Raw genomic sequence first — 27346 nt, 5'->3', positions numbered from 1 at the left:
CGGGCCGCGCCCCCGGGCGCTGGACACCGAGGATGCTGGACCTGGGTGCAGAGAGGGCCGGGCCGGGGAGGGGACGGGTCTGGGGGATGGAGGACGGAGACCCTGGGGGTGGGTCAGAGAATATCGCGGCCGTTCCAGAAATGTCAAATCAGCGGCCGGCAGCCGCATCCAGGGTTCAGAGAGATCAGGGTTTCTCAGGGGTCCTTGGGAAAAGCAGATCCCCAGGCCCGCCCGGGGCTTCCCGAAGGCCTGGAGTGGTTCCCTGGAATCAAGTTGCTGCAGCCTGGGCTTCGCAAACGCGGGGAGATCTATCTGCCCGCCTGGTGCACCGGGGACCAGGCACGCTGAGCCCAGAATGGCCATTATTGTTGGGAGGGCTTCCCGGGTATTAGCCAGGAAAGGAGACTAATGATCTGAGTGTCTTTCTGGGGGTGGGGGGGAGCTCGCCTGTAATCACAGCACCAGGGAGGCTGAGACAAGAGGATCAGGTTCGAGGCCAGCCTCCGCAACTTTGCGAGATCATGTTTCAAAATAGAAAATAAAAAGGGCTGCGGGTGTAGCTCAGAGGTAGAATGCTTCTGGGTTCAATCTTCAGTACAAAAAAAAAAAAGTGTTAATGAAGGGCCTGGGGTCTGGCTAGAGGGTGAATTCTGGCACAGGGGTCTGGCTGGGCCTGAGAGTCTAACAGCTCACAGGGGCCCAAGGCTGCAGGTCTCTGCGCACCCTTTAAGCTGTAGGATCTAGACTACAGAGGCCTGGCGGCTGGCCCCCCAGCCCTTCCTGCCCTAGGCTGCTGGAAGCTCAGAAATGTTAGCTGAGGAAGCATGCTCCCAGCTCCCCCCTGGGCCCCAACCTCCAGGGCAGGGGTGTCAGGGAGGGGGCTCTCGGTAGGGGACAGGTGGAGGTGAGAAGCCGTTGGAAAACATTTAGGGGCTTTTTTCTGGCCCTGAAAATCACCAGCTGCTGGCTTCTGCTGAGTTGGGGTGGGAGGTAGGAAACCCCCTTGGAAGCTTGGGGTTAACTGACAGCCTCAGCTGAGTTGGGGATCCCTCAGAAACAGCCACAATATTTGCCATCAGAGGTCACTTTGCAAACACGGGGTGACTCCACTCTCCCCGCCCCCCAACCTGTCCACATGGGGCGAGAGCTGAGGATGCAGAAACGGAATCTCTGGGGTGGGGCTCCGGAATCTGCTTTCCTTTCTTTTCTTTTCCTTTCTTTTCTTTTTTTTTTTTTCCCCTTTTGCTGATACTGGAGATTAAACCCACAGGCACTCTACCTCTGAGCTATACCCCCAGCCCTATTTTATTGTTTACTTTGAACCAGGGCCTTGCTAAGTTACTAAGAGTCTTACCAAGATGCCAAGGCTGATCTTGAACCTGCAACCCTTCTGCTTCAGCCTCCCAGGCACTGACCAGGAACCTGCTTTTCATAAGGGCCCTGGGGAATGCAGGGAGCAGAGATATCTGGGAACACTTCTGCCCCCACCCTGCTGTGGCTCCTGGCCCTGGGGCTGGGGGAGCAGAGCGCCCCAGGTCCGTCCCATCTCAGACTGCTGCAACAACGGGCCTTCTGGCCTTGGAGCAGAACAGCCCAGGGGAAGGGTCCAGGTGGAGGCAGCCCCTGGCCTCAGAGGGCCCTTGGAGATCAAGGTCTGGTGTCTGCAAGCCGGCTGGGAACACGGCAGGGTGGCCTTGGGCAGGGGCTGTCACCTCTGGCCTTAGTCTCCACATCTGTCAAGGGGGACCACGCTTCCCCCACACATCTGGCAGGGAGAGCTTAGGAAGCAGTTGCCTGGGTGACAGTGACTGTGGTCATCAACAGAGGGGGCCTGGGGCCCAGGACCTCTATGCGCCGGCAGCAGGCCACGTGTGGTTCTCCAGTACAATCCCTTCTGTTGAAGGGGGTCTTATTTCCAGGACAGATCACAGAATGTTACACTTTATTTATTATTTACGTGTGTGTGCGCACGCGTGCATGCGTGTGTGTGTGTGTGTGTGTGTGTGTGTGTGTGTGTGTTACTGAGGCTCTACCTCTGAGCCCTATTTTATTTTATTTTATTTATTTTATTTTTTATTTTATTTTTTTCAAACAGGTTCTCACTAAATTGCTGAGGGCCTCCCCACGTTCAGTGGTGAAGTCTGTGATCCTCCTGTCTCAGCCTCCCAAGTACTGGGGGTACCGATGTACGCCACCACGCCCAACTTTGAACATTGTATTTCAAAGGGGCAGACTTTATGGGATGTGAATTAGACCCTATTTTTCTTTTTACAGCCTTAACATCATCCTATGCCTACAGAATATACAATAATCACTAGTATCAGGGATCTTACCCAGTGTCCCATTAAACTTCATTCCTTGATTGTCTCATAAACATTTTTAAGCTGGGTGTGGTGGCGCATGCTTGTGATTCCAGTGTTTGGGAGGCTGGGATAGGAGGATCACAGGTTTGAGACCAGCCTCAGCAACTTAGCGAAATAAAAAATAAAATCAGGCTGGGAGGTAGAACATCCCCTTGAGTTCAACCCCCAGTTCCAAATAAATAAACAAATAAACATTTTTACTTTTGTGATTGTTTAAATAGCGTGCTAGTGAGGAGATAGAAAGGAAATAGGCAGATAGGGAAAAGGCCTTGGTAGAAAAAAAGCTAATTTCCTGAGTTTTCTGAGGGGCAACAAATGCCTGAAACTCCAAAGGCTCAGAGATAAGAAGGCCAGAGCTTCACAAAGCCATCCTGAGTTTCCTAATCAACAAACCCACTGAGCAAGTCTGGCATTCCTGAAAGGAGACCCTTCAAAGGACTTGCAAATGCCCTATGCAAATTCTCCTTGGAATCCCAAAAGTCACCCTAACCACAAACGGACTTGCAAGTGGTCAGGCATTGGCCAGTTGGATGGCAAAAGGGGAACTTTCCCACTTGGGACCCCCTCCCCTTTTGGGGAGCAGGTTGTGTTGGACCTGAGAGAAGGCAGAGTGCATCTGAGGACATGTGGCTCGGGCCTCTGCTGGACATCATGGCTGGCCAGGCCCCTAGGGGTGACCTGTACCTCTTTTCTGGCAGATCGCGTGGACTCTGGGAGAAAGTAGTTTGCAACTGACGGGCACTTGGCTCGGGCGACACTCAGCTTGGGCGACTCTCAAGTATTGTCCTGAAGGCAGCTGCTGGACCCAGAGTTCCAGCCCCTTTGGGGGTGTTCAGCCACCCTTGCCCCCTTCCCTGCTGCTTCCAATAAACCTTTTACTCCCCTTCCTGAGGTTTGTGGGTGTCATCATTCTTTGCTCACCGTAGACAAGAACTCCCCAGGTTTTCTCTCAAGAAACCCCCGTTTCACTAGCAAAGGGCCCCACATTGTCCGTGACTAACACATCAGGAAATTCTGCAAACCAGGAGGTTCCTATTGTCTCAGGCCGTGTTTGCAGAGGGACCCGGGGCCCATTGTCCTCTCATCTCCTCCCCTGGGCCTGGGTTCTCAGGGTAGCACCCTTGACATGGCAAGCCCCCCTGAAATAGGGGTGCCACCCCACCCACCTCTGGGACAGTCGGTGAGAAGGCAGGAGAGTTGGCACGGGTGTCGCTGCACCGCTGGGGCCGGAACAGAGCGAGGCGGCCCAGGTAAGTGGGAGAGCTGGGCCCATGCGCAGTGTGCTGAGTGACTGGTGGTGGTTTTCCCACACACTGGGAGGTTCCCCAACCAACATGGCCCTTCTCATAGGCAGCCTTATGAACTGAGCAGAGCCCTCCCCTCTGCAGCCAGAGCCGTTCTCGGCCTGTATGGACGAGACAGGGAGAAACCCAGGTCTCTGTCTCTCCCATCAAGTGGATGCCCAACTCTCATCCAGGGTCCTAGAGATCGCTTGGCAGGATGGGCTGCCCTCTGTGCCTGGCTCCTGACGCTCACCAGGACACAATAGCTAGGGTCTCCCCTTTCTCAGATGCACCGGGGTCTTCCTTCCTCAGGACCTTTGCACAGGCTGCTGCCTTTGTGTCGACGCTCTCTTACCACACCTGCCGACTCTCACAGGGCTGAAAATATAGAGGCTCAGAACGGCTCTTCCTGACCCTTCCCGTAATGTACACTGGGCCACTGGCTCTACAACTAAGCTCTTTTGGCATTTGTTTGTTTGTTTTGTTGAGATACTGGCGATTGAACACTGGGCCTCTGAGCCACGCTCCAGCCTTATTTTTTTATATATTTGTTTCATTTTGAAATAGCACCTTGCTAAGTTGCTGAGAACCTCATTAAGTTGCTGAGGCTGGCCTCAAACTTGCCATTCTCCTGTCCCAGCCTCCCAAGTCCTGGGATTGTAGGCGTGCGCCACCACACCTGACTTGTTTTGAGTTCTTGAGAGCCCTTTTAACCTCCCCCTATACGCACAATTGGTCATTTCCGTTCTCTCTTAACTCAAATAATCCTGCTGGTGGGGGACCGGCTGCAGCTCGGGCCCTTTGCCAGTCCCAGGGCGGGTGACAACCCACTGCCCCGCACCCCGCACCTTGCTACTTAACCCTCAGTGCCGCCTGCCCCTCGCTCACCGGCGAAAGAGCCTCTGCCTGGCTTGGAGCCCAGCGTGGGCTGCCCCGCAGCTCTTCTGACACCCGCGATGTCCTGATGGCCCGGCCCTCCCTGGCCTGGTGGTGCGAGGACTCGCCATGGGCCCTGCATGTGGTTAGCCCGGTGCCTGGATGTCGTCAACCACCCTTCCTTGACGCAGCTCTCCCTGTGACTCCCTGCTCTCCTCGTCTGTGCCCCTCGCCTGCTCCCTCCTCTGTCAGCCTCTGCCTGGCAGGGGGAGGCCTTCTCTACGTGGCTGGACGCTGCTCTGAGGGGGACATTCCGCACCAGGGGATGAAAGGGACAGCCTGGCTTTGATGGCGCCCGCCTGGCCTCCCCAGCCACTCACCAGGGCTGTGAAGGAGTATGTGAAGGAGTGTCGGCAAACAGCCCAGGGGAGGCCCTCGTGGCTGAAGGGCCCTTCTCTGCGGGCGACCCCTGGGGGCTGGCACGGGGTGGGGGTGGAGGGCAGTGGCTCCTTGGCCCCTCTGAGTCCCTCTGTGGCCCCGTGCAGGGAGGAGGGCAAGGCGGCCTCTCCCCCAGCAGCTGGTCGGGCTGTCCCCGCTGGAGAGGGTGACTTCCGTCGTCCACCCCACCGGGCCTGCCTAATGAGGACCCGCGGGCATTGCCTGGCTCACTGTTCCCGGGGCTCTGGTAACACTAGCCAGATTATTTTCAGAAACATCCTGACTCCTTCCTAGCTGTGACCTTTGCTCCTCCCTCCTCCCTGCCAGAGCGCCCTCTCCTGGTTCTCTGAAGTCCCGTCTGGGGGGCCTTCCCGACCCCCACTCATGCCTCCCCCAGTGCTCAGTCCCTCGCTAGGTTCCAAGATTTAGATCATGGTCTGAGGCGTTTGTCCCCTCTCTAGCGCTTTCCATGACCTTTCTCTCATTTTCTTACTGGTTTGGTGACCTTTCTCCTCCCCATTAGGGAATTATGCAATGTCCCAATCTCCAGGAGCAGGTGCCGCTTAGACTGTCCGCAGAGCACAGGCGCAGCATGGGCCGGGGAAGCATGGCCCAAGAGGACCCGGAAGCCTGTCCAGCTGCGAGTCGCCACTTCGGCTGCAGATGAGGACAGAGGCCGGGATCCCCACTGGGATCTGGTCTGATGACACATCTGTCAGACGCGCACACGCACACACACACATACACACACACTCCCAGGCCTGCCTGCTTCCTCAACCCCCCCAACACACACCTCTCAAACACCCACTGTGCACGAACAAGACACACATATATGATGAGGTTCAGAGCCCAGAGTGGCCACAGGACCGGGGCAGGGCCTGAGACCCCTTCTGGGGTGTCCGGCTCCAGTGGGCATCCAGGACCACTCCCGAAGCCCTGCCCAGCGGGCGCTGGGCTGTGCTGTGCTCTGGAGGAGGAGCCTGGACAACACCTGGCAGCCTGCCCCGGCGGGCCTGTGAGCCAGCAGACAGGGAGCAACCGCTTACGGGAAATGCTCCGCTGAGGAGAAAAGGCGCAGGCTGCTTGGCCCCCGTCCAGAGCGGGTGAGGAAGCCTTTGTCCACTGCAAGCCAAGCTCAGTCCCTCCCCACACAGCCCAAGGCCTTCTGCCCTATTTACCAACACACAGACACAACACAAACGCTGCCATTCATGAAGTGTCTGGAGAGCATCCGAACCCACTGGCTAAGAGCCAACCTAGGGCACCCATAGCCGGGCGAGGTGGCGCAGGCTTGTCATCCCAGCATTCGGGAGGCCGAGACCGGAGGATCGCGGTTCATGGCCAAACTCGGCTACTTAGTGAGGCCCTCTCCAACTCAGTGAGACCCTGTTTCAAAATAAATAATAAAGACATGGAGCTGGAAATGTGAATCGGAGGTAGACTGCCCCTGGGTTCCATCTTCAGCACCGCAAACAAACCAAACCAAACCTGGAGCACCCAGCTTGTTAGGCTTTGAAGCTGGACCTCAGGGGGAGAGCTTGGACAAGTTAGTAGACCTCTCTGAGCCTCGGCGTCCTCGCACGTGGAGTGAGAATAATGGCACTTGCTTCTGGGCACTGTCGGGTGGGATGGAGGAACTCCTACTTATCATGGGCTCAGGACACCGGCTGTACTGTGCACTGTCGGCTAAGTAACTTAGGCCGACCTTCTTTCTGCTGTCCCAGGGAGCAGGCAAGGAGAGTGGGGTGGTGCCCATTGTGCGGTGCCACAGCTGGCGAGAGCCGAGTCGATGTCGGGTCTGCCCACCACTCACAGCGGGGTGCGCCAGGCCACCCAGAGCCCAAATCTGGTCTCCGGACGTGTGTGGGCCGGACCTGGAGAGTAAACAAACAAACAAACAAACAAACAACAAGAATGAATGGAATTGATGGCGGCAACTGCCACAGTGTAGAAGTTAAGTATTAGCCAGCGCAGTGGCGCACGCCTGTCACCCCAGTACTTGGGAGGCTGAGACAGGATCACGGGTTCCAGGAAAGACTCACCAACATAGCGAGCCTCTCAGCAAAATAGCAAGACCCTGTTTCAAGCTAAAAAATAAAATAGGGCTGAGGGTGTGGCTCAGAAGTAGAACTCCCCTGGGTTCAATCCTCAGTAACACGCACGCACGCACGCACGCACGCACGCACGCACACATCAAGTGTCAAAGATTTTTTTTTCTTTTTTGCAGTACTGGAGATGAAATCCAGGGGCATTCTACCTCCAAGCTACACTCCCAGCCCATTTATTTATTTATTTATTTATTTATTTATTTATTTGCGGGTCTGGGGATGGAACCCAGGGCATTCTACCTCCGAGCCACACCCCTGCCCTATTTTTTTTATTCTTTATTTTGAAACGGGGTCTCACTGAGTTGCAGAGGGCCTCACTAAGTAGCTGAGGCTGTCCGCGAACCTCGATCCTCCTGTCTCGGCTTCCCAAATGCTGGGATGACGCGCATGCGCCCCCACGCCCGGCTGCACGGTTTTTCCGTTCCGTGTGGGAAGCTGGACCTGTGTCCCCCAGGTAGTGGCCGAGCAGCCGCCGTGTTCCGGCGATAGGGTTGCAGACTCCCGCTCACCCCACACAACTGCCAGTTTGCTTATTTTTTTTTTTCTGTCTGGCCCTGGCAAGCGCGCCATGGCTCCTTAGAGCCCACCGTCGGGCTGGGGAGGTAGCTCAGCGTAGGGCACTTGCTCAGCAAGCACTAGGCCCTGGGTTCAATTCCCAGTGCTGCAGAAACAAAACAAACAACAACAACAACAACAACAACAACAACAACAACGATAAAACAGTCAGGATGCCCCAGAAGCAAACTCTTCCCCATGGGGAGGCGGGTTTGGGCAGCCCCTCTGGGGAGGAATTCTGCACAGAAGGTATGGCCATTTCCTAGGTCATAGGGGAGGGTAGAGTCCGCAACTCGGGGTCAATGGGGTCCTGGGCTTTCATGGCAGAAAAGAATTTCAGCACGCAGCAGTCAGAGACACGGACAGAGGTTTATTTAGGAGAGTAGGAGATACACATTCAAGGGAGAATGCGGGCCGTCTCAAGAGGGAGAGAGGCGCCTTTGAAGTTTGGGGGCTCTTCTATATAGCGGCCTTTCGTGAGGGGTGGGCGGGGGGTATGTGAGGATGACCTCAGTGTGCTGGTGGTCTCCAGGCGGTTTCTGGTGGTCTGGTGGCCTGGATATCCTTAGAGTTGTCAGGAGGCTCGAGGTCTCATCTGATCAACAGAGAAGGCAGAGTGTCTATAGCTGTCTCAAGATGTCCTATCTGTCTTGTTAACAGAGCACAGGAAAATTCTGTTTTTTATCTCAGGATCTAAAGATTTCACAGGAGCCGGGCGTGGGGGCGCACGCTTGTCATCCCAGCATTCGGGAGGCTGAGACCTGGAGGATCGCGGTTCGCGGACAGCCTCAGCTACTTAGTGAGACCCTCTGCAACTCAGTGAGACCCTGTTTCAAAATAAATAATAAAGACATGGGGCTGGAAATGTGAATCGGAGGTAGACTGCCCCTGGGTTCCATCTTCAGCACCGCAAACAAACCAAACCAAACCTGGAGCACCCAGCTTGTTAGGCTTTGAAGCTGGACCTCAGGGGGAGAGCTTGGACAAGTTAGTAGACCTCTCTGAGCCTCGGCGTCCTCGCACGTGGAGTGAGAATAATGGCACTTGCTTCTGGGCACTGTCGGGTGGGATGGAGGAGCTCCTACTTATCACGGGCTCAGGACACCGGCTGTACTGTGCACTGTCGGCTAAGTAACTTAGGCCGACCTTCTTTCTGCTGTCCCAGGGAGCAGGCAAGGAGAGCGGGGTGGTGCCCATTGTGCGGTGCCACAGCTGGCGAGAGCCGAGTCGATGTCAGGTCTGCCCACCACTCACAGCGGGGTGCGCCAGGCCACCCAGAGCCCAAATCTGGTCTCCGGACGTATGTGGGCCGGACCTGGAGAGTAAACAAACAAACAAACAAACAACAAGAATGAATGGAATTGATGGCGGCAACTGCCACAGTGTAGAAGTTAAGTATTAGCCAGCGCGGTGGCGCACGCCTGTCACCCCAGTACTTGGGAGGCTGAGAAAGGAGGATCACGGGTTCCAGGAAAGACTCACCAACATAGCGAGCCTCTCAGCAAACTAGCAAGACCCTGTTTCAAGCTAAAAAATAAAATAGGGCTGAGGGTGTGGCTCAGAAGTAGAACTCCCCTGGGTTCAATCCTCAGTAACACACACACACACACACACACGCACGCACGCACGCACGCACACATCAAGTGTCAAAGATTTTTTTTTTCTTTTTTGCAGTACTGGAGATGAAATCCAGGGGCATTCTACCTCCAAGCTACACTCCCAGCCCATTTATTTATTTATTTATTTATTTATTTATTTATTTATTTGCGGGTCTGGGGATGGAACCCAGGGCATTCTACCTCCGAGCCACACCCCTGCCCTATTTTTTTTATTCTTTATTTTGAAACGGGGTCTCACTGAGTTGCAGAGGGCCTCACTAAGTAGCTGAGGCTGTCCGCGAACCTCGATCCTCCTGTCTCGGCTTCCCAAATGCTGGGATGACGCGCATGCGCCCCCACGCCCGGCTGCACGGTTTTTCCGTTCCGTGTGGGAAGCTGGACCTGTGTCCCCCAGGTAGTGGCCGAGCAGCCGCCGTGTTCCGGCGATAGGGTTGCAGACTCCCGCTCACCCCACACAACTGCCAGTTTGCTTATTTTTTTTTTTTCTGTCTGGCCCTGGCAAGCGCGCCATGGCTCCTTAGAGCCCACCGTCGGGCTGGGGAGGTAGCTCAGCGTAGGGCACTTGCTCAGCAAGCACTAGGCCCTGGGTTCAATTCCCAGTGCTGCAGAAACAAAACAAACAACAACAACAACAACAACAACGATAAAACAGTCAGGATGCCCCAGAAGCAAACTCTTCCCCATGGGGAGGCGGGTTTGGGCAGCCCCTCTGGGGAGGAATTTTGCACAGAAGGTATGGCCATTTCCTAGGTCATAGGGGAGGGTAGAGTCCGCAACTCGGGGTCAATGGGGTCCTGGGCTTTCATGGCAGAAAAGAATTTCAGCACGCAGCAGTCAGAGACACGGACAGAGGTTTATTTAGGAGAGTAGGAGATACACATTCAAGGGAGAATGCGGGCCGTCTCAAGAGGGAGAGAGGCGCCTTTGGAGTTTGGGGGCTCTTCTATATAGCGGCCTTCGTGAGGGGTGGGCGGGGGGTATGTGAGGATGACCTCAGTGTGCTGGTGGTCTCCAGGCGGTTTCTGGTGGTCTGGTGGCCTGGATATCCTTAGAGTTGTCAGGAGGCTCGAGGCCTCCATCATCTGATCAACAGAGAAGGCAGAGTGTCTACAGCTGTCTCAAGATGCCCTATCTGTCTTGTTAACAGAGCACAGGAAAATTCTGTTTTTTATCTCAGGATCTAAAGATTTCACAGGAGCCGGGCGTGGGGGCGCACGCTTGTCATCCCAGCATTCGGGAGGCTGAGACCTGGAGGATCGCGGTTCGCGGACAGCCTTGGCTACTTAGTGAGACCCTCTGCAACTCAGTGAGACCCGGTTTCAAAATAAAGAATAAAAAACAGGGCAGGGGGTGTAGCTCAGAGGTAGAATGCCCCTGGGTTCCATCTCCAGACCCGTGGAAGGAAGGAAGGAAGGAAGGAAGGAAGGTTGATTTCGCAGGAATTTGGGTGAGACCGGCCTGGGAAAGAGAACTCGTTTGGGGAGTAAAGGTTGGGGCACTTTGGCATCAGGGTTTTATTATTTTTTAATTTATTTGTTGTCCTGAGGATTGAACCCAGGGACATTCTACATCTGAGCTACACTCTCAGCCCCAGTGTTTATTCTTTATTTTGAAACTGGGTCTCAAAGGCTCTCACTAAGTAGCTGAGGCTGGCCACGAACTCGGATCCTCCTGTCTCAGCCTCCCAAATGCTGGGATGACAAGCGTGCACCACCACGCCCGGCAGCACCCGGTTTGTATATTAAAGTTACATTTCACTCTTCCCTCCTGTCTCCTTCCTACCTATTCATTTCTTCCATCAGAACCACAATCCGAGTGGCTAGGAGCAGCTGTGTACCATCTCATGGTTCTGGGGTCTGGAAGTCCAAGGTCCAGGTGCCAGCGGGTGCCGTGCGCCCTCCAAACCTGGTTCCGGCTTCTCTCCCAGCTCCCGGCAGTGTCCAGGGCGTGGCACAAATGCCCACCTTCACGTGGCGTAATCTTAGTGTGCTGTGTTCAAATTCCCCGTTTTATACAAACACTAGTCATGTCAAGTGAGGGGCCGCCCTGGTCCAGCGTGACCTCACTGCAATCCACATCTGCAGTGACCCTAGGCCCACCTAGAGTCACATCTGCAGGGACTGGAGGGTAGGACTTCAACATACAATCTGGGGTGAGAGATAGCACCATCCAGGCCTTCTGCTATGGCCCTCGGGGCCCTCAAGAGACACCTCAGAGTCTCCAATCGGGGATGAGGACGTTGGCGTACTTATACACCCCACCCGTCGGCCACTGGCTAAGGGCCACCCCCAGCAGGAACATGAATCCACAGGCACACAGAGGCCAAAGGAGTTCCTGCATTGCCAGGGTTGGTCTCTAGCAGAGAGGCTCAGGTGCTGCTAGGAATGCGCACTCACAAGCAGCTGGCGTGCAGGAAGACGGTAAAGGGACCCAGGGCTGTGGCCCACACCTGGCAGCTGTGATGGCTTTGGTAGCTTTGTAAGAAAAGGAGCTTCATGCTTGCTCTGTCTCCACGAGATGCCCTCCACCATGTTCGGACGTAGCTAGACCCCGTCAGCAGATGGTTGTTCTCACAAGATGCCAAGCTCTTGGGCTGCCCACCTTCAGAACCAAGAGCCAATACATTTCTGTTCTTTATAAATTATCTGGTGTCGGGTATTCTGAGATAGCTGCAGAAAACAGACAAAGACAGCCCATCCACTTCAGTCCAGTGCAGTAGACGCAGCTGGCAACCAAGGACTGTCAGCAGGTACAGGTGGGCAGAGCCTCACACATGTCAGCCTCAATTCATGTATTTTTATTTTATTTTACTTTTAAAAAACAAGCCTAGTTTTTATTAAGCAGTTTTACACAACTATTCATGATCTGTAGTTAAATCACTGTAAACGTGTATCCACTGCTATTCAACTACAGAATCTTCAGACAACACCGAACGGCATATTCAAAGAAACTGAAAAGTACCACAGTTCCTTAAAGGGCAAACATCAAATGAAGTATGTTATTTGAGATAAGGGGGAAAAGCTTTAAATACACATTTACTATAAAGGTTTTCTACTTGTAGCACAGTTAAGTGCCCAGAAACTAAAGTAATAATTCACTGTGAACCATTCCAAACAACGTTTTGCATTTATCACTTATCACGTGCTATTTAAACATTTTATTACATAACACTTTAAAGCATAACACTTACTAATCAGTACCAATGAGTCTCAACAGATACCCAAAATATCAATATTTTCCTGTGTTAACTTTGAGACACAAAGCTCTCGGCTGTCTCTTTTGCTTATATCATACTCTGGCGGTGAGAGTACATGTGTATGTGTAAAGTTCACTGCACGCCCCTGCATACAACTTCCTCTTTCCAATTACAGGCTAATTTAAAATTTCAAAAATGCCTAATTTGAGGAGTAGCTCTGAATTTTTAGCTCCTTTTTTTTAAAAGCAGACCAATTCAAAGGATTATTCAAAGACTTAAAAACAAAAGCATGTTTCTAACCTGAAAACTGAAGTGTCTTGGCAAAATGGGCGTGAAGACCCTGAAACCAAAGTTCTGTGAGTGTAAAAATGTTTGCCATGCTTTATAGGCTTTTTAAGATATGGCTTATAAAATGTATAATATATACCAGGGTAAAGTTTTTCTAAATTTTCCAGTGGACCTGCCAGTGGAAAACTAAGTAATTTTGGAAAAAAAAATCCTAGAAACAGAATTAGTTATAAAAAGACAGGAGGCTTTTATTAAATTATTCTGACCTGACGAGATCTTTGAAAGTGTACCACTAGCCCAAATTTGGCTTTAAGAAAAATCATCATAGTCTGTGTAGTATCCAGATCTCATTTTACACTCCATTCCCAATGATGTAATGCCTGTATTGTTCAAGGGATTGAGATTTCTGTTTTGCCAATGAGCGCATATATAAATACCATTTATCACAAAAGACCAAATTCAAGTTCCTTTTGAATTCACCTAATGGGAAGAAATATGTACAGTATAAAATAGTCCAGCTTTTTCACCTTCAAGTGGAGAGTTAATGTATCAAAAAAGAAAGATCAAGATAGATTTTTAAGTAAAGCTCAGTACTGGATCTATATAAAAGTATTAAAGCTCATTGGCAAAGATACTGATATAAACTGTCACAGGAAAAAACACATGGCTTCATCTGGTTTGGTAGTGATTCCTGCTTGTTTTACTTGGTTTTACAATGTATAAAACTTGACCAGCCAAACAAAACATGGGACCCGAGGGGAGCCTCATCCGCAGAAGCCTCATGTCCACGGTCTCATTTTAAGGCTGTGTTCTGCCTTATCCGGAAGCCAAGAGGACTTAGCATTGGGCCTCTGGGAAATGCAGCTGAATATAAGTGCTCGTAAGGATTTGGGGGGCAGTGTTTTCAGAGTGGTAATGAGGGTTTGCACTTTCATTTCTTCAGTTTTGCTGTACAAGGCAGTACAACCCCCTTATAAAGTTGAGGTTTAACATGTGTTTCAGACTTTCCCATTCTGCGTACAGAAGAAAGCAGAATCCAGACAAATTCTATTTAAAAGTCTGCAATCTTGCTTGCTTCTCGAACACCGCTCAAATATGCCCCTGTAACAGTTTGTGGAAAATGTCTGTTTGTTGCCTCACCAGCGAAAAAGACAGTCCCTTGTATTTCTTCAGCAATGATATCGTAAGCCTCACCGCTTCCAAATGTCTTCACGAAACTGTATGCCATGTGGAGCCATGGTTCTGTGCTCCAGTGAGCGACAAAGTGTTTTGTGGGGTCTGGGGCCTCCTGCTCCTTGAACAGCTCCCGGAGGGTGGCCATGCACTGCGGCAGCACCTGCTTGTCATCCAGGGTCCTAACGGACGCAACGGCCTCGCCGGCGATCACCGACATCAACGCGCTCTGCTGCTTCTGGGGATCCATATCAGGGTATACAGCGAAGAGTCCTCGCTGCCTGGCACTGGGCGGGACACGGCCAAAAAAGTCAGCTCCTTGAACTTTACTGTCCCCAAATCTAGACGGAAATTTTAAGGCAATCTTTTCAATGATGCCTGCGCCCGAGCTGTTGACGGCCTTCATCTTCTTCCCCGACAGCGGTGGGTTAAACCGAATGGCACCTTTCTGTAGAATGGCCAATGGGATGGTGATTAACGCCTTCTGTGCAGAGTACCCCGTGCCATCCCCCGTGGTCACCTGCACTTCATCTCCAGCGTAATCGATGCTCTGCACTGGGGATTTGAGCCGAATGTCTAGCCCTTCGGCCAGTTTCTCAATGATTGCAGAGTATCCGGGAGGTAGAAGAGTATGGTCACCAGCAAACTGAGCAAAGAATTCACTGTGGTCCCAGGAGCGAGCAGACACCTGGTGGAGGTTGCTGCCGCAGGCATATTCCAGGTTACTGAGATGGAACTGAAACACCTGTCCTTCCAGCTCACTCAACTGGATCCCGGATTCCTCGACAAAAGCTTTGTGTATTTCCTCTATCTTTCCTCCTAAAGGGACATCCTGGAGCTGAGTCTTATCCTTCCTCCACTCAGAGACAGTATCCAAGAGGGCACTAAAATGAAAATCCATGCGCTTGTCAATGGTGGGGTCGGTTATTCTTTCACCTTTCCGAATTAAGTCACATCTTTCTCCAAATTTATGCATGCTGATGCCGAGTTGCTCACACATTAGTGCTACCGGGTTATTAATACAGCCATCGACGATCTGAGGTCCTCTTCCCACCGTGACACCTTTAAAAGATTTATCATCCCACACTCGGCCTCCAATTCTGTCTTTGGCTTCCAGGACAGTCACCTTAATCCCAAAGTTATGCGGTTGCCTCGCAGCCGCTAACCCTGCTGAACCAGCTCCGATAATGATGATGGATTGGCTGTGGTAGTCTGTAGGAAGAAGATGCCGGCCGGGTCTCACGGTCAGGACTCCAGCGTTAATGAGGCCTTTCCTCGTCATAAAGTAAAGGATCCTCTCCACTTCCTGAGCACACCGGATGCGCACCAGACCCCGGACGATGGCGTGAGGAGTGCCCTTCTGAGGAGTAAGAGCTTCTTTGCAGTTGGTGTACCACAGGGCGAGGATGAGGTTTCTCAAGGCCAAGTACATGGTGGGGTCTCGGGAATACTCTGGAAACTCACAGAGCTGATCCAGTTCCATCACGTCGGGCCGCACACAGAGGGCTTTGCCACACTCGTTGGGCTGGTCAAAGGGCTGAAAGTACCGGTTCATGCCTGGAACAAGCGTGGAGGGGGCCACCTTGGAGGGCTCCGGCTTCCCAGGGCTGGTATTACCAGTGGTGGCAGCGCGGTTCGTGCTGGTGCAGGAAGGGCTCATGCCAACGCAGTCGGGGTAGTAGGCAGAAAGCGCTGTCACGCTGTCTTTCAGCAGAGGAGGTAAGGGTGGGCACGGAGTACCACCAATGTTCGGAGACTTCTGACACTCTAAGATCCTCAGGGAGGGAGCTAAGATCTGCATCTCAGACTTCATAGCAGTATTTGGTTTCATACCACACCGATACGTCTTCGCTATTTGTGGGGCAAGCTGAATTTCCCTGGTAAGTTGCCTCCATTTCCCACACTCTGGTTTTGCTCACTGAACCCAGTAGGGAAGCCGCTGGTCCGCCATGAACGCTTTGGGGCTAGGTTCAGTTTTGCCACTGCTGGTCCATATTTTTTTCCACGTAGTGTATTTGTCATATCCATCTTTACGGCTTCTATAATAGTGGTCAAAGCATTCGTTGCAGAAATGCTCCCCACAGGAGAGGTGACACCATGGAGATGTGTGTCCATTTTTAGCACATCTTTCAGAAGCACTTGCGAAGCACACGGGACCCGCAGCCGTGCAGCCTGCATTTTCACATTTCCGGCACTTCTTCTCTGACATACCATCTTCATCTTCATCTGCCGTCTCTGTTGCTTTCTTTTTTGCCTGCCTACCGGAGCTCCTCACAGGAAGACTATCCAGAGAAAGATCCAAAGTTGCTCTTTTCTTTGACCTCCCCGAAGTGTTGCCATTGTGTTATAGTCTCAGAAGCATGGGCCAGCGGCTGCCTGCCGGCGTCCTCCCCAGCCGCGCGCGGCCCTTCCACTCCTATGGAAGTCATTTACAGAGGGGCTGAAGAGCCCCTGGGAGATGCAGGACCCCAGCTCGGATAACCCTAGCTGTTGATGCTTAGAGACATTCAAGCACAACTCATGGAATGAGGCATCTGTGTGCAGCTGGGGGCACCAGGAATGCAGCTAATGGGGAAATGGGGGTCTCAGAGTGGGAGGAGACCAAGCACAAAGCCTGGGCTGGGTGGAGCCAGGGGTCAAGCATAGTGTGCGGCTGTTCCAGCCACCTCGCCACCTACCTGCCGTGTGCAGTGAGCCTGGGAGCCAGAGCCCAGCCGGGCTAGCAGCCAGGGCCGGGACACCATGTGCTGTTGAGCTCCGTAGGCAGTAGCAGAAGCAGGATGCCCTGCCCTACTCTTTGTAGCAGCAGCAGGGTACTGATGCGTGGCCCTAACCCAGCAGTGTAGGGTGGCTTAGGCCAGCAGAAGTGGGAAATGGACCAAAGCTTGATGTGTGGGGGTGCGGGTGCTCGTGACAGCCTCGTGAGCCACTCAGGTTCCCAGGCGTCAAATAAAGGCCATCGCTGTGCCACACACCACAGCAACCCAGAGCCGAGACTCCCAGAGTCGGACCTGGGTTCAAATCCTGGCTGCACCACTGTTCTGAGCATATGAATTAGCCTCAGCTAAGCTGCTGTAACAAACAGATCTTTCATTTTCTAGTAATAGAAATGAATCTCTGGCTCACTTAATAGTCCTGGGTTAGCAGTCAATTGGCCAGGGAAGTTTTATGCTCCACTTGGAAGAAGTCTGACTCTTTATTTTATGGCTCCATTATGTACCTGGAACTTGTCTTCCATATCCAGGGACTGAAAGAAGGAAGACTATGGGATAGATAGATCTGCTCTTTTGCAGGACCCCAAAAAAGACACAGATGCCATTGGAGAGAACTTAGTCACATGACCATTCTCAAGGGCAGAGAATCCTGGGAAATGTCCAGTCACATACCTGAATAAAACCCTACAGTTTTAATTTTTAATTGACATATAATAATTGTACGTATTTATGAGGTGCATGTAATGATTCAATACACTCATACAGTGTATAATGATCAAATCAGGATAATTGGCATTTCTACTTCCTGAAAAATGTATCCTTTCTTGCCAGGTGTGGTGGCGCACTTGGGAGGCAGAGACAGGAGGATGGCGCAGGTTCGAAGCCAGCCGCGCTGGCTTAAGAGACCCTGTTTCCAAATAAAATATATTTAAAAAAAATAGGTCTGGGAGTGTAACCTGGAGGTAGAAGGGTTTCTTTCTTTACATTGGTAAATTTCAAATTTCTCCATTCTAGTTATTCTGAAATACAAAATATATTGTTGGAAACAAACTTAGTACTGTTCTAAAGAAAGAGCTTATTCCTCCTGTCTAGCTACGTGATGGTGCCTGTTACCCAGCCTCTGTCCCTCCTCCCCACCGCCCTTCAGCCCTCTAGTGACCACTATTTTTATCTCTGCTACTCTGGCATCGACCTTTTCAGTTTCTACATATGTGTGAAATCACGTGGTCTTCGCCTTTCTGTGTCTGGCTTATTTCTACCAGAGTGTTCCCCGGTCCCATCCGTATTGCTGCAAATGACAGGACCGCATCCCCTGTATGGCCGAGGAATATTCTCCTTTGTATACATACCACACTTTCTCTATTCATTTAGTTTCTGCAAATGAGGGGATCTCCTTCATTTTCATGGCTGAGCAATATCCTTTTGTGTATGTCTACCATACTTTATCCATTTATTAGGCACTTTGTTTGACGCCATATCTTGGCTCTAAGATCCCAAGAAGAGGCTGAGTGTCCGTGGATACCCATCAGCCTCTTCTACGAGGTGAGATCATGTCTCTGGGGTTCTGTCTCCTCGACTCTAAGATGGGAAGGATGATAGTCCTCCTGCCCAGAGCCTGGTGGATGGTAAGCTCTCCACCAGTAGATATCTGTAGCCACCCTTGGGGTTGGGGATGTACTTCAGGAGGACCGTGACCAGGGCTGGCCTCCCGGAGCCAGGCAGACAGGGTCTGAGCGCGATGAGATGTAGGGCCCTCACAGAAAGCGACTGTGCTTGGATTTTATTTGGGAAACCCCAAGTTTCTGTAGCCCATTCTTCCTTTACTAGACCCCTTCCCTCATCCCATCTGGAGTGCCAAAAGGGTATGAAGTTTCTCCTTTTAGAATGAAGTTCACAGACTAGAGAAGGGTGAGTCTAGGGGTATAAAGACTTATTTAAAGGGAAGACAGACGACAAGAACGGTTCCCCACACACAGAGTGGGGGAATTCGTGAAAGAGAGTGACCATTGGAGTTCCTGGGAGGTAGCTTTCACCCCTTCCCGCGGTTCCCCATCTGCTCTCGTATGATGATTGGTCAGAACTGGGTCTTGGGGACCCAATGTCTTTTGCCCAGTTTCAATCTTTAATTTGAATCTCTATATTCCAAAGGTCAGTGGGCCCTCGTAATCTCCCGGCACCAACCATCCACCATCCTTTCCCTCTTGACGATTCTTGGGGCTGAAGTTTTGTCTTAACTCGGTCGTTATCCCTGCGTCTGTCAACCTTTCCTGTTTCTGTTCTTTATACAGAGGCCTCTTTAACACGCCCTGTGCCCCGGTCCTCTGCCCAGCCTCACTGCCAGTTCAACTGTCTGCATGCTCAATGTGCAAGCTGAGCCACTGCCCCGGCCAACACGGACAGCGCCAACCACAGCTCCTGCTCCCAGGGCCCTGGGCCCCGTGACCGGCCAGGCCCAAGGCTGGACGCACATTGCCCAGGGCCCTGAATTTTCATGTCTCAGACTTGCCTCCAAGACCTGGCACTCATAACTCATACGTTCAGCTCAGTTCACTTTCGGCAAAACCCTCATCATGCACAGAGAAAGGCCCCACCTTGAAAACTTGATCAGTACACACATGGCCCCTTCTGCAGGGGAGGCTGCCAAGACCCCCATCTGCTTCCAAAACCGTCGGGAGACCCCTCCGCAGTTGCCCCCGGAGGACTTTCACTCTTGGGGCCCAGAAGTCAACACACGTCCGGCTGAGGCTCACGGTCTTCCAGGCGACAAGCTGTGGACCAGAGAAGGGATGGGGCCGGCCTGAGCCACAGCTGGGTGAGGTGGACTCTCACTTCCATGGCTACCCGCACCCCGCCTTCTACCCTCTAGACTGTGGAGGACCTGAGATGGCCGTCAAACAGAAACTGGGGTCCCCCGGCCTCGCTGGAGGCTTCCTACCACGGCCCGCCTGATCCAACCTCAGCCCTTCAGGAGGCGGCCCAGGGATGCCCCCGTCCCAGCTCCAGCGTTCAGCCAGTCACGTGAATAAAATGAAAGTCTTCTCTGTTCTTCTGTGGATACGTGGCAAAACCTACGAGCCGGCTCTAGCAGCCTTTCACATCGGGCGGAGACTCTCCGGCCAGGCCTTCCTGGGCTCCTGACCCCTCCTAGGCCCACCTGTGGGCGTCCTTCCAAAGTCCGTGTCCCTTGCCGAGTCAGTTTAGCGGGATGCCTCCCCACACCTGCTTCCTCATCTCCCTGGCCACCCGCCTGCCTGCAGCAGGAAGACCGTCTCCTCGGCTTGGTCAGAATCTCTGTGACCCCTCAATGTTCATTCCTAGTAATTCTCCATCCTCTGCCTCCCTCCTGTGATGGGCTCTAAGTCTCCACCTGCTCACACCGTGTTTGCAGTTGAGCCCAATCTTATCCTCTCCTGGCAAGATCCCGTTGCATGGATCTTGAATAAAATTTTCCTTGCTACGCTTTAACAAGTATCATCAAATGATTTTTTTTCTTTAACCCATTGAAAGAGAATTTTTAGATGTCCTTTGGCCTGGTATATGAAATATATATATATATATATATATATATATATATATATATATATATACATACACTTTTAAAGGGGCTCCATTAAAGCCAAAGGACTTAGCTCCCTCCCAAAGCACCCCTGGGCGAGGCTCACCACACCCCAGAGTGCTGGGCAGCGTGCAAGCGTAACTCTCGCAGCACACACAGGCGTGGCACCGCACACCCAGGGCAGCGGGGGCAACACAGGCACCAGCGCAAGGTGCAGCACCCAAGACCTAACAGGTAACACGCAGGGGCCAGGCCTGTGACCAGGCCCTTGACAACCACGAGGAGTCCCTAGCAACCTGAGATGGTAACTGTCGGCACCGGAGGGTGAAAATGTGCAGCGTCTCCTGCCAAGGAGCCTTTGTGCCGCGTCCTCCGGTCACAGATAGGAGGCTGGGGCTGAGCCAGCAGCTGGGCCAGTGGCCCGCAGGCACATCCTCACCTTGGGTTCTGGCTGAGCTCTGGCTGTGATCAAGTCTGAAGGCCCGGACCCACAACTGACCTCTATCCCAGATCTGGACCCAGCCAGCGGGGCTCCGTACTAAACGGACGGCCCGACCTGCTTCCCGGATTGCGTGAATCTCTCTCTGCCACAAAACGGCCTAAGTTGTATAAAGTTTGCTTGGAGTGTTAACAAATAAAGAACCTGTCTTGGTCACGATGGCCGTACATGCCTGAGCCTGTGTTTTGGTTGTTTCCCCTGGTCTATGTCTGCTCAGAACACCTGGCCAAAGAAAGAGCACACTCCTGGACCTCTCCTGCAGTTGGTGTGGCCGTGTGGCCAAGCCAGGGGAAATGAATGGAGCGGCTTTGGGGCCATAGCTTTCTTCACAGGGGTCGGCGGTTGAGCTGGTAGGAGCAGAAGCAGTCATTTTTGAATCACTGAGGTGGAGGTCGTGAATAAAGAGGGGGAGGCCATGAAAGCCAGGGAGCCCGGGTGCCTGCACCCCGAGCCACCTTACCTGTGCAGGATGATGTACACAGACAGGCGCCTTCTACCAATAGCAGTACACGCCTCCCCACACGCATCCCTGCTACAGCGGCCATACCTGCCTTGTGTCATGCTCCCAATCATGCAAGCAGGGCTGGGTGGGCTTGTGTCTGGTTGGGATACGCTGACTGCAGAGTCCTTTTGGGAAAGGACTTTAAAGAGACAGGTAGTTATCCAGGCTCCAGAGAGCAGAAATTGGGTGTGACGAAAAACTCTCATGACTGCCAGGTGGGGAGAGGGGTCTTGGCTTCTACATCCAAACCCTAAAAACCAGCAATTTTTATAGGAGTCCTGATCCCAAAGCCACCGGGGCAGGCGCTCCAACACGCAAGTGCTCTGTGTCCTGTGCTGTCTCTCAGGGCCAGAGAGGCTGAGCAATTGACCAAGGGATCCTGGGAGGTGGAAGAGCCAGGACTGGAGCCCAGACATGTATGATCCCAAAGCCTGCCCTTTCCTCTGACGCACGCTGTCTCAAAATCTGGGGGCTAAACAAGGAAACGCCAGTAGAACGGCCAGCACCCCGAGAGCACGAACACCAGGGAGGGTGTGGAACAGCCCCTGTCATCACTGCTGGGAACGCGAAGGGGCCGCTCTGGAGGACAGTTTGGTACTTTCTCCTAAACATCCTCTCGCCATGGGACCCAGCGATCGTGCCCTGTGATGGGTGATGTGGGGGTCAGCCCACCTGGATCGAGGGATGCCTTGATGGCTGGTGAAGGACTGTTTCTGGAAACGTCTACGAGAGTGTTTCCAGAGGAAGCTGGCCTGTGAGTCAGAACTGAGTGGAGAAGCCCTGCCGTCAGCGTGGGCAGGCTGGAGACCCAGGCGGAGCAAAGAGGTAGGAGAAAGGCAGATGTCTTCCCTTCTTCAGAGTGGGACACCCTCGGACACCAGATTATTTCTCTTCTCCTCCTTCTCCTGCTTCTTCTCTTTCTCCTTTTCCTTCTTCAGATTGAACCCAGGGGCATCTATGTCCAAGCTACACTGTTTATTTTGAAGCAGGGTCTACATTGCTGAGGTTGGCCTTGAACCTGCAATCCTCCTGTCTCAGCTTCCCAAATACTGGATTATACCCATGAACTACCACACCCGGCTACCTTCCTGGATTTTAACTACCCTGTAGCCCCTGTATGGGGTGGCTGCTCATTGTTCATAGCTGACTTCACACCCTCCATCAACCTGCAAGGTCAGAGGGCCTGACCCTTGCCCCCAAGTCTGAGCAAACATTGTTTCTCGGTTCCTCTCAGTTTTCTTTCCTTTTCTGGTTTTGTTTTTCTTTGCTTTGTTTTGTGCTGGGGATTGACCCAGGAGCATTCGACCTCACAGCTATACGCCATGCCCCCCTCTTTAAAATTTTTTATATTTGATTTTGAAACAGGGTCTTACTAAGTTGCTGAGGGTCTGGCTAAGTTGCTGAGGCTAGCCTCAACCCTCCGATCCTCTGGTCTCAGCCTCCCAAGTGCTGGGATTGCAGGTGTGCACCGCTGTACCCAGCTCCAGTTTTCTTAGTGGAAACGACTAGCAAGTCTAAGGAGGAAGTGGCCCGCTCCCTCCAGCTTCCTGTTTCCGTGCTCCGTGGGAGTAGGCAGGAAGGCGGGGACAGGGCAGGACCTGCCAGAGGCTTGGAACGGGGATGCACGCCCCGCTGGGCACAGGCTTCCTCTCCTTGTGCCCCCCCCCCCTGCAGCCAGCTGGGCTTCTAGGGGGTTTCTGGAAGCAGCAGAGGCAGGGAGTCGTTTTTCAGATGCCTCCATTTGGGCTGCGGCCTCAGGCTCCCACACTCAGTCTGAAACCAAAAGCAGGGCCTCAGCTCTGGCCATGGCTCCCCTCCGCTGGCACTGGCGCCTGGTGGCACTGGCGCCTGGACACACAGGCCGGGCCCCGAGGCCTGCCAGGCTGGCTGTGTCCGTTGCATTCACCTGACGTCAGCACTCACCTGGGGAGTCCGGGGTCTCCGGTGTGGCCTCACACTCAGCAGGGTGGGAGGGTGTATGGCACATGCTGGTGATCCCAGTGCCTGGGAGGCTGAGACAGGAGGATCGCAGATTCCCTGCCAGTCTCAGCTACTTAGTGAGGCCTTAGCAACTTAGTGAGACCCAGCTTCAAAATAAAGAATAAAAAATGGCTCAGAGGTAGAATGCCCTGGGTTCCATCCCCAGTAACAAAAGAAGAAAGAAAGAAAGGGGGGTGGGGAGAGAGAGAGAGAGAGAAACAGGGTCTTGCTAGGTTAAGTTGCTGAAGCTGTCCTTGAACCTGTGATCCTCCTGTCTCAGCATCTCAAGTACTGGGATTACGGGTGTGCACTGCCACACCTAGCTCACGACTTTTGTCTGTGCACTGTGAGCCCCTGAGAAGGCAGGCGAGCCGGCCCAAGGGCGCCTCCCCTCCACTGTGCTCTACACATGCTGTCCACACAGGGCTGCCCTGACCGTAAGGACCGCAGCTGCAGCCTCCTCCGTGCCCAGCCCCTGCGGCCGTCCACCCACCGAGGGTCCCGGAGGGTGGAGGGCAGCGGAGACCAAGCAGGCATGTTGACACCTCGGGCTCCCTGTCAAAGAGCGAAAAGGCCAAAGCGAGGTAAGCAGCAAGGGCGGATTCCATTCTGTAAAACTGCTGCTCGGGGCAGAGGCCCAGCATGAACGGAACTCAATTTCTTTGAAATAAAAGGTTAAAGGGATCCTGGCTGGTGGCGCACGCCTGTCATCCCAGCTGCTCAGGAGCTGAGGCGGGATTGCGAGTTGGGGGCCACGCCGAGCGTAGTGAGATCCTGTCTCAAGATAAACAATAAAGGTTTGCAGCTCAGTGGTAGAGCGTCCCTGGGTTCAATTCCCAGCACTTCCCCACTATACACACACATTCAAAGTCCTGTTTCAACAAGGGCTGTGAACTTATCACTCTGAACTACATTTTGATGTGAGATTAAACACACCAACAAAAGTGTATATATTTTAAAATCCCCCCGTTTGGTTCAGCGGCTATAACTCTGTTGTAACTCTTACGGTTTGGATGGTCGTGGTTTGGGAAACTGTCCCCGGAGACCTTTGTTAGGCGCCTGGAAACTATTCCCATAAAACCGCAGGTTCTTGTCCTGAGCTAAGGATAAATATGCAACAGCCAGACTCTTGCTGAAGATTTAAAGGAGTTTATTAAAAAGACAGAAATAAAGCCGGGCGTGGTGGCGCACGCTTGTAATCCCCGCGCTTGGGAGGCAGAGACAGGAGGATCGCGCAGGTTCGAAGCCAGCCGCGCGCGCTGGCTTAGGAGACCCTGTTTCCAAATAAATTGGGTCTGGGAGTGTAGCCCAGAGGTAGAAGGGTTTCCAGGAATCCAGTACCACCAAAAAAATAAAATAATAATAAATAAATAAAAAGATAGAAATACAGAAGACAGGTACAGCTCATGCCATTCAGAAGTGGCATGGGGGAGGTCGAATGAATTCACCGAAGATTCCTGGATCTTAGAGCCGGTCTCCTGACCCAGCCAGAGCCGCCCCCTCTAGGGCCAGCCCATTTGATGTGGGGGATTCCTTCCTGCCAGTCTGTCCTGTTTCTGGCACAGACCCCAAGCCTCTTATTACATCACAAAATGTGTTATTTGGTCATCGGATTCTGGTCTCTCTTGAAGGCTCAGGGCGTCCTCCCCTGATTATCCAAGTCTGGGATCTCCTGAAGGTTCATGGCATCCTTCCGCTTCCTTGGGAAATCTTATCAATGAAAAAGAACCTGGAGCTATCTCTCTTGTCTTGCTAATCACCCTTGGTACCTGGAAAATTCTGCAGCCCTTTCTCTGAAGCTCCTGGCTTCTTTTACTACCAAATATATATTTCAAAAATGGAAAAACTTTCCCAATACTGGTACATTAATACATTTTGAAGCCTCTTCCAAATACTGGTACAGTAACATGTGGGAATCACTTAGAGGCTGTGTGTGTGTGTGTGTGTGTGTGTGTGTGTGTGTGTGTGTGTTACTGGGGACCAAAGCCAGGGGCATTCTACCTCTGAACTATATCCCCAGCCCTATTTTATTTTGAAACAGGGTCTCACTAAGTTACTGAGGACCTTGGTAAATTGCTGAGGCTGACCTCAAACCCGCAATCCTCCTGTCTCAGCCTCCCAAGTACTGGAATTCCAAGTGTGCACCACCATGCCCAGTTCTTGGAGACCTCCCCAGAAGTAAAAATAACCCCGGCGTGGTGGCGCACACTTGTAATCCCAGCATTCTGGAGGCTGAGACCAGAGGATCACAGTTCGCAGAGAGTCTCAGCTACTTAGCGAGGCCCTCCGCAACTTAGTGAGACCCTGTTTCAAAATAAAGAATAAAAAAAATAGAGCAGGGGGTGTAGCTCGGAGGTTGAATTCCCCTGAATTCCATCCCCAGACCTGCAAAAAAATAAATAAATAAAGTAAAAATAGTGCAGGTACCTCCCAACACTCTTGATTGTAACTGAATTGCTTTGCAGTGAGGCTGCCACATTTAGAAAATAAAAACACAGGATACATTTTTTTTTTGCATGGGACACACACTAAAAAAATTACTTGAATAGCTGGGCGTGGTGGTACACGTTTGTAATCCCCGCTCTTGGGAGGCTGAGACAGGAGGATCGCACAGGTTTGAAGCCAGCCTCAGCTACTTAGTGAGGCTCTCAGCAACTTAGTGAGACCCTGTTTCCAAATAAAATATAAAATAGGTCTGGGAGTATAAACTGGAGGTAGAAAGCCCCTGGGCTCCACCCCCAGTACCACCAAAAAAAAAAAAAAAAATTACTCATGTATCTGAAACTACCTTAGTCTCAGGCTGTGCAGTCGGGGCAGAGGACACAGCGGGGCCCTTGCTGCCCGGCCTCTGATGAGGACAATCCCAGCCCTGTGTCGGGAAGTTCCCACTGACTTGGCTCAAGCAGATTCCCAACAAACCTGGAGCCCCAAAGGCTGCTGCCTTGAAGAAGGGCTGGAATCCAAGGAGCACAGCGGAGCCGAGGGCACTGGGAGGCCTCCTCGACCCCGCAGCCCAGCTCTGACAGTGACCTACGTCTCCATCAGCGTTGCCCTTGAGCGTGGTGAGATACGGGATCTCCGTCTCTGCCCACTGAACCCGTCTGCCTCGGACGTGGTCCCCGAGTGGTCTCCGTGTGGATAAACGTGCTCTCGACTCTGAGCCCGTGGGTCTGGCCTCGGCTGTTCACTGGGATCACCCAGAACCCTGTTGATCCCAGACGATCTGATGCAGGGGCCGAGGTGCTCGCCGGGCTTGGACCGTTACAGAACTTCCCAGGTGATTCCATTACGCAGCCAAGTGTGAGCCATCCATCTAAGCCTTGGTCAGCTCCGGCACTAGTGATGTTCAAGGTCAAACAGGTCCCCGTGGTGGAAGCCGCCCTGCCGCCCAGGAGGATGTTCAGTGGCCCCGTTCACTGGATGCCAGCCGCACTTTTCCTCCCAGCTGGATAAACTAAAAACGTCTCCTCCATTGCTAGAGTCCCCTCGGGTGCAAAGTCACCCCCAACTGCAATTGAGAACCACTGTTCTAGTCTCTGCTGACGCCTCTCAGCCCATGGCCCGGGGGCTTTGCTCTCAGCGTCTCTCTCTTCTTTCAGCTAATTTCAACTCTGGTGAGATAGAACCCTCTCCCATTAGCCTAGTTCTCAGATTTTATAGGACATAGTTCTCAAAGTATATTTCTGGGGCCAGCAGTAGCAGCAGAATCACCCAGAACCTTGTTAAAAATGATGATGGGCTGGGCGTGGTGGCGCACGCTTGTAATCCCCACGCTTGGGAGGCTGAGACAGGAGGATCGCACGGGTTCAAAGCCAGCCTCAGCTACTTAGGCTTTCAGCAATTTAGTGAGACCCTGTTTCCAAATAAAATATAAAATAGGAGTATAGCCCAGAGGTAGAAAGCCCTTGGGTTCCACCCCCAGTACCACCAAAGGAAAAAAAAAGTTGATGAGCCAGGTGTGGTGGAGCACGCATATGCAGGAGGCTGAGACAGCAGAATCACAGGTTCGAGACCAGTCTCAGCAACTTAGTGAGACCCTCAGTAACTTAGCAGGACCCTGTTTCAAAATAAGAACTAAAAGAAGGCTGGGATGTAGCTCAGAGGTAGAATGTCCCTGAGTTCAATCCCCTGTACCCATAGATAGATGATAGTTAGCTAGAGATAGATAGATGATAGATATAGAGAGATAGATAGAT

The 27346-nt window shown here is 52.5% G+C and overlaps 1 protein-coding gene across 1 annotated transcript; it reads right to left on the bottom strand.

Moving 5' to 3' along the window:
- Positions 1-13777: 13777 nt before the first annotated feature.
- Positions 13778-21229, bottom strand: LOC308268848 (lysine-specific histone demethylase 2-like; the record flags this gene model as incomplete). Its single annotated transcript, XM_080703952.1, is given in 8 exon segments — positions 13778-15622; positions 15624-15700; positions 15703-15814; positions 15818-16230; positions 16233-16250; positions 19364-19381; positions 20338-20396; positions 21129-21229. Coding segments are annotated over 8 exon segments (2643 nt in total).
- Between the last annotated feature and the right edge of the window lie 6117 nt (positions 21230-27346).

The sequence above is a fragment of the Muscardinus avellanarius genome (genome assembly GCF_963383645.1).
Source record: "Muscardinus avellanarius genome assembly, chromosome: 10".
Lineage (NCBI taxonomy): Eukaryota > Metazoa > Chordata > Mammalia > Rodentia > Gliridae > Muscardinus > Muscardinus avellanarius.
The sequence above is the reverse complement of the archived record's forward strand: the minus strand, read 5'-3'. Positions and strand labels throughout refer to the sequence as shown.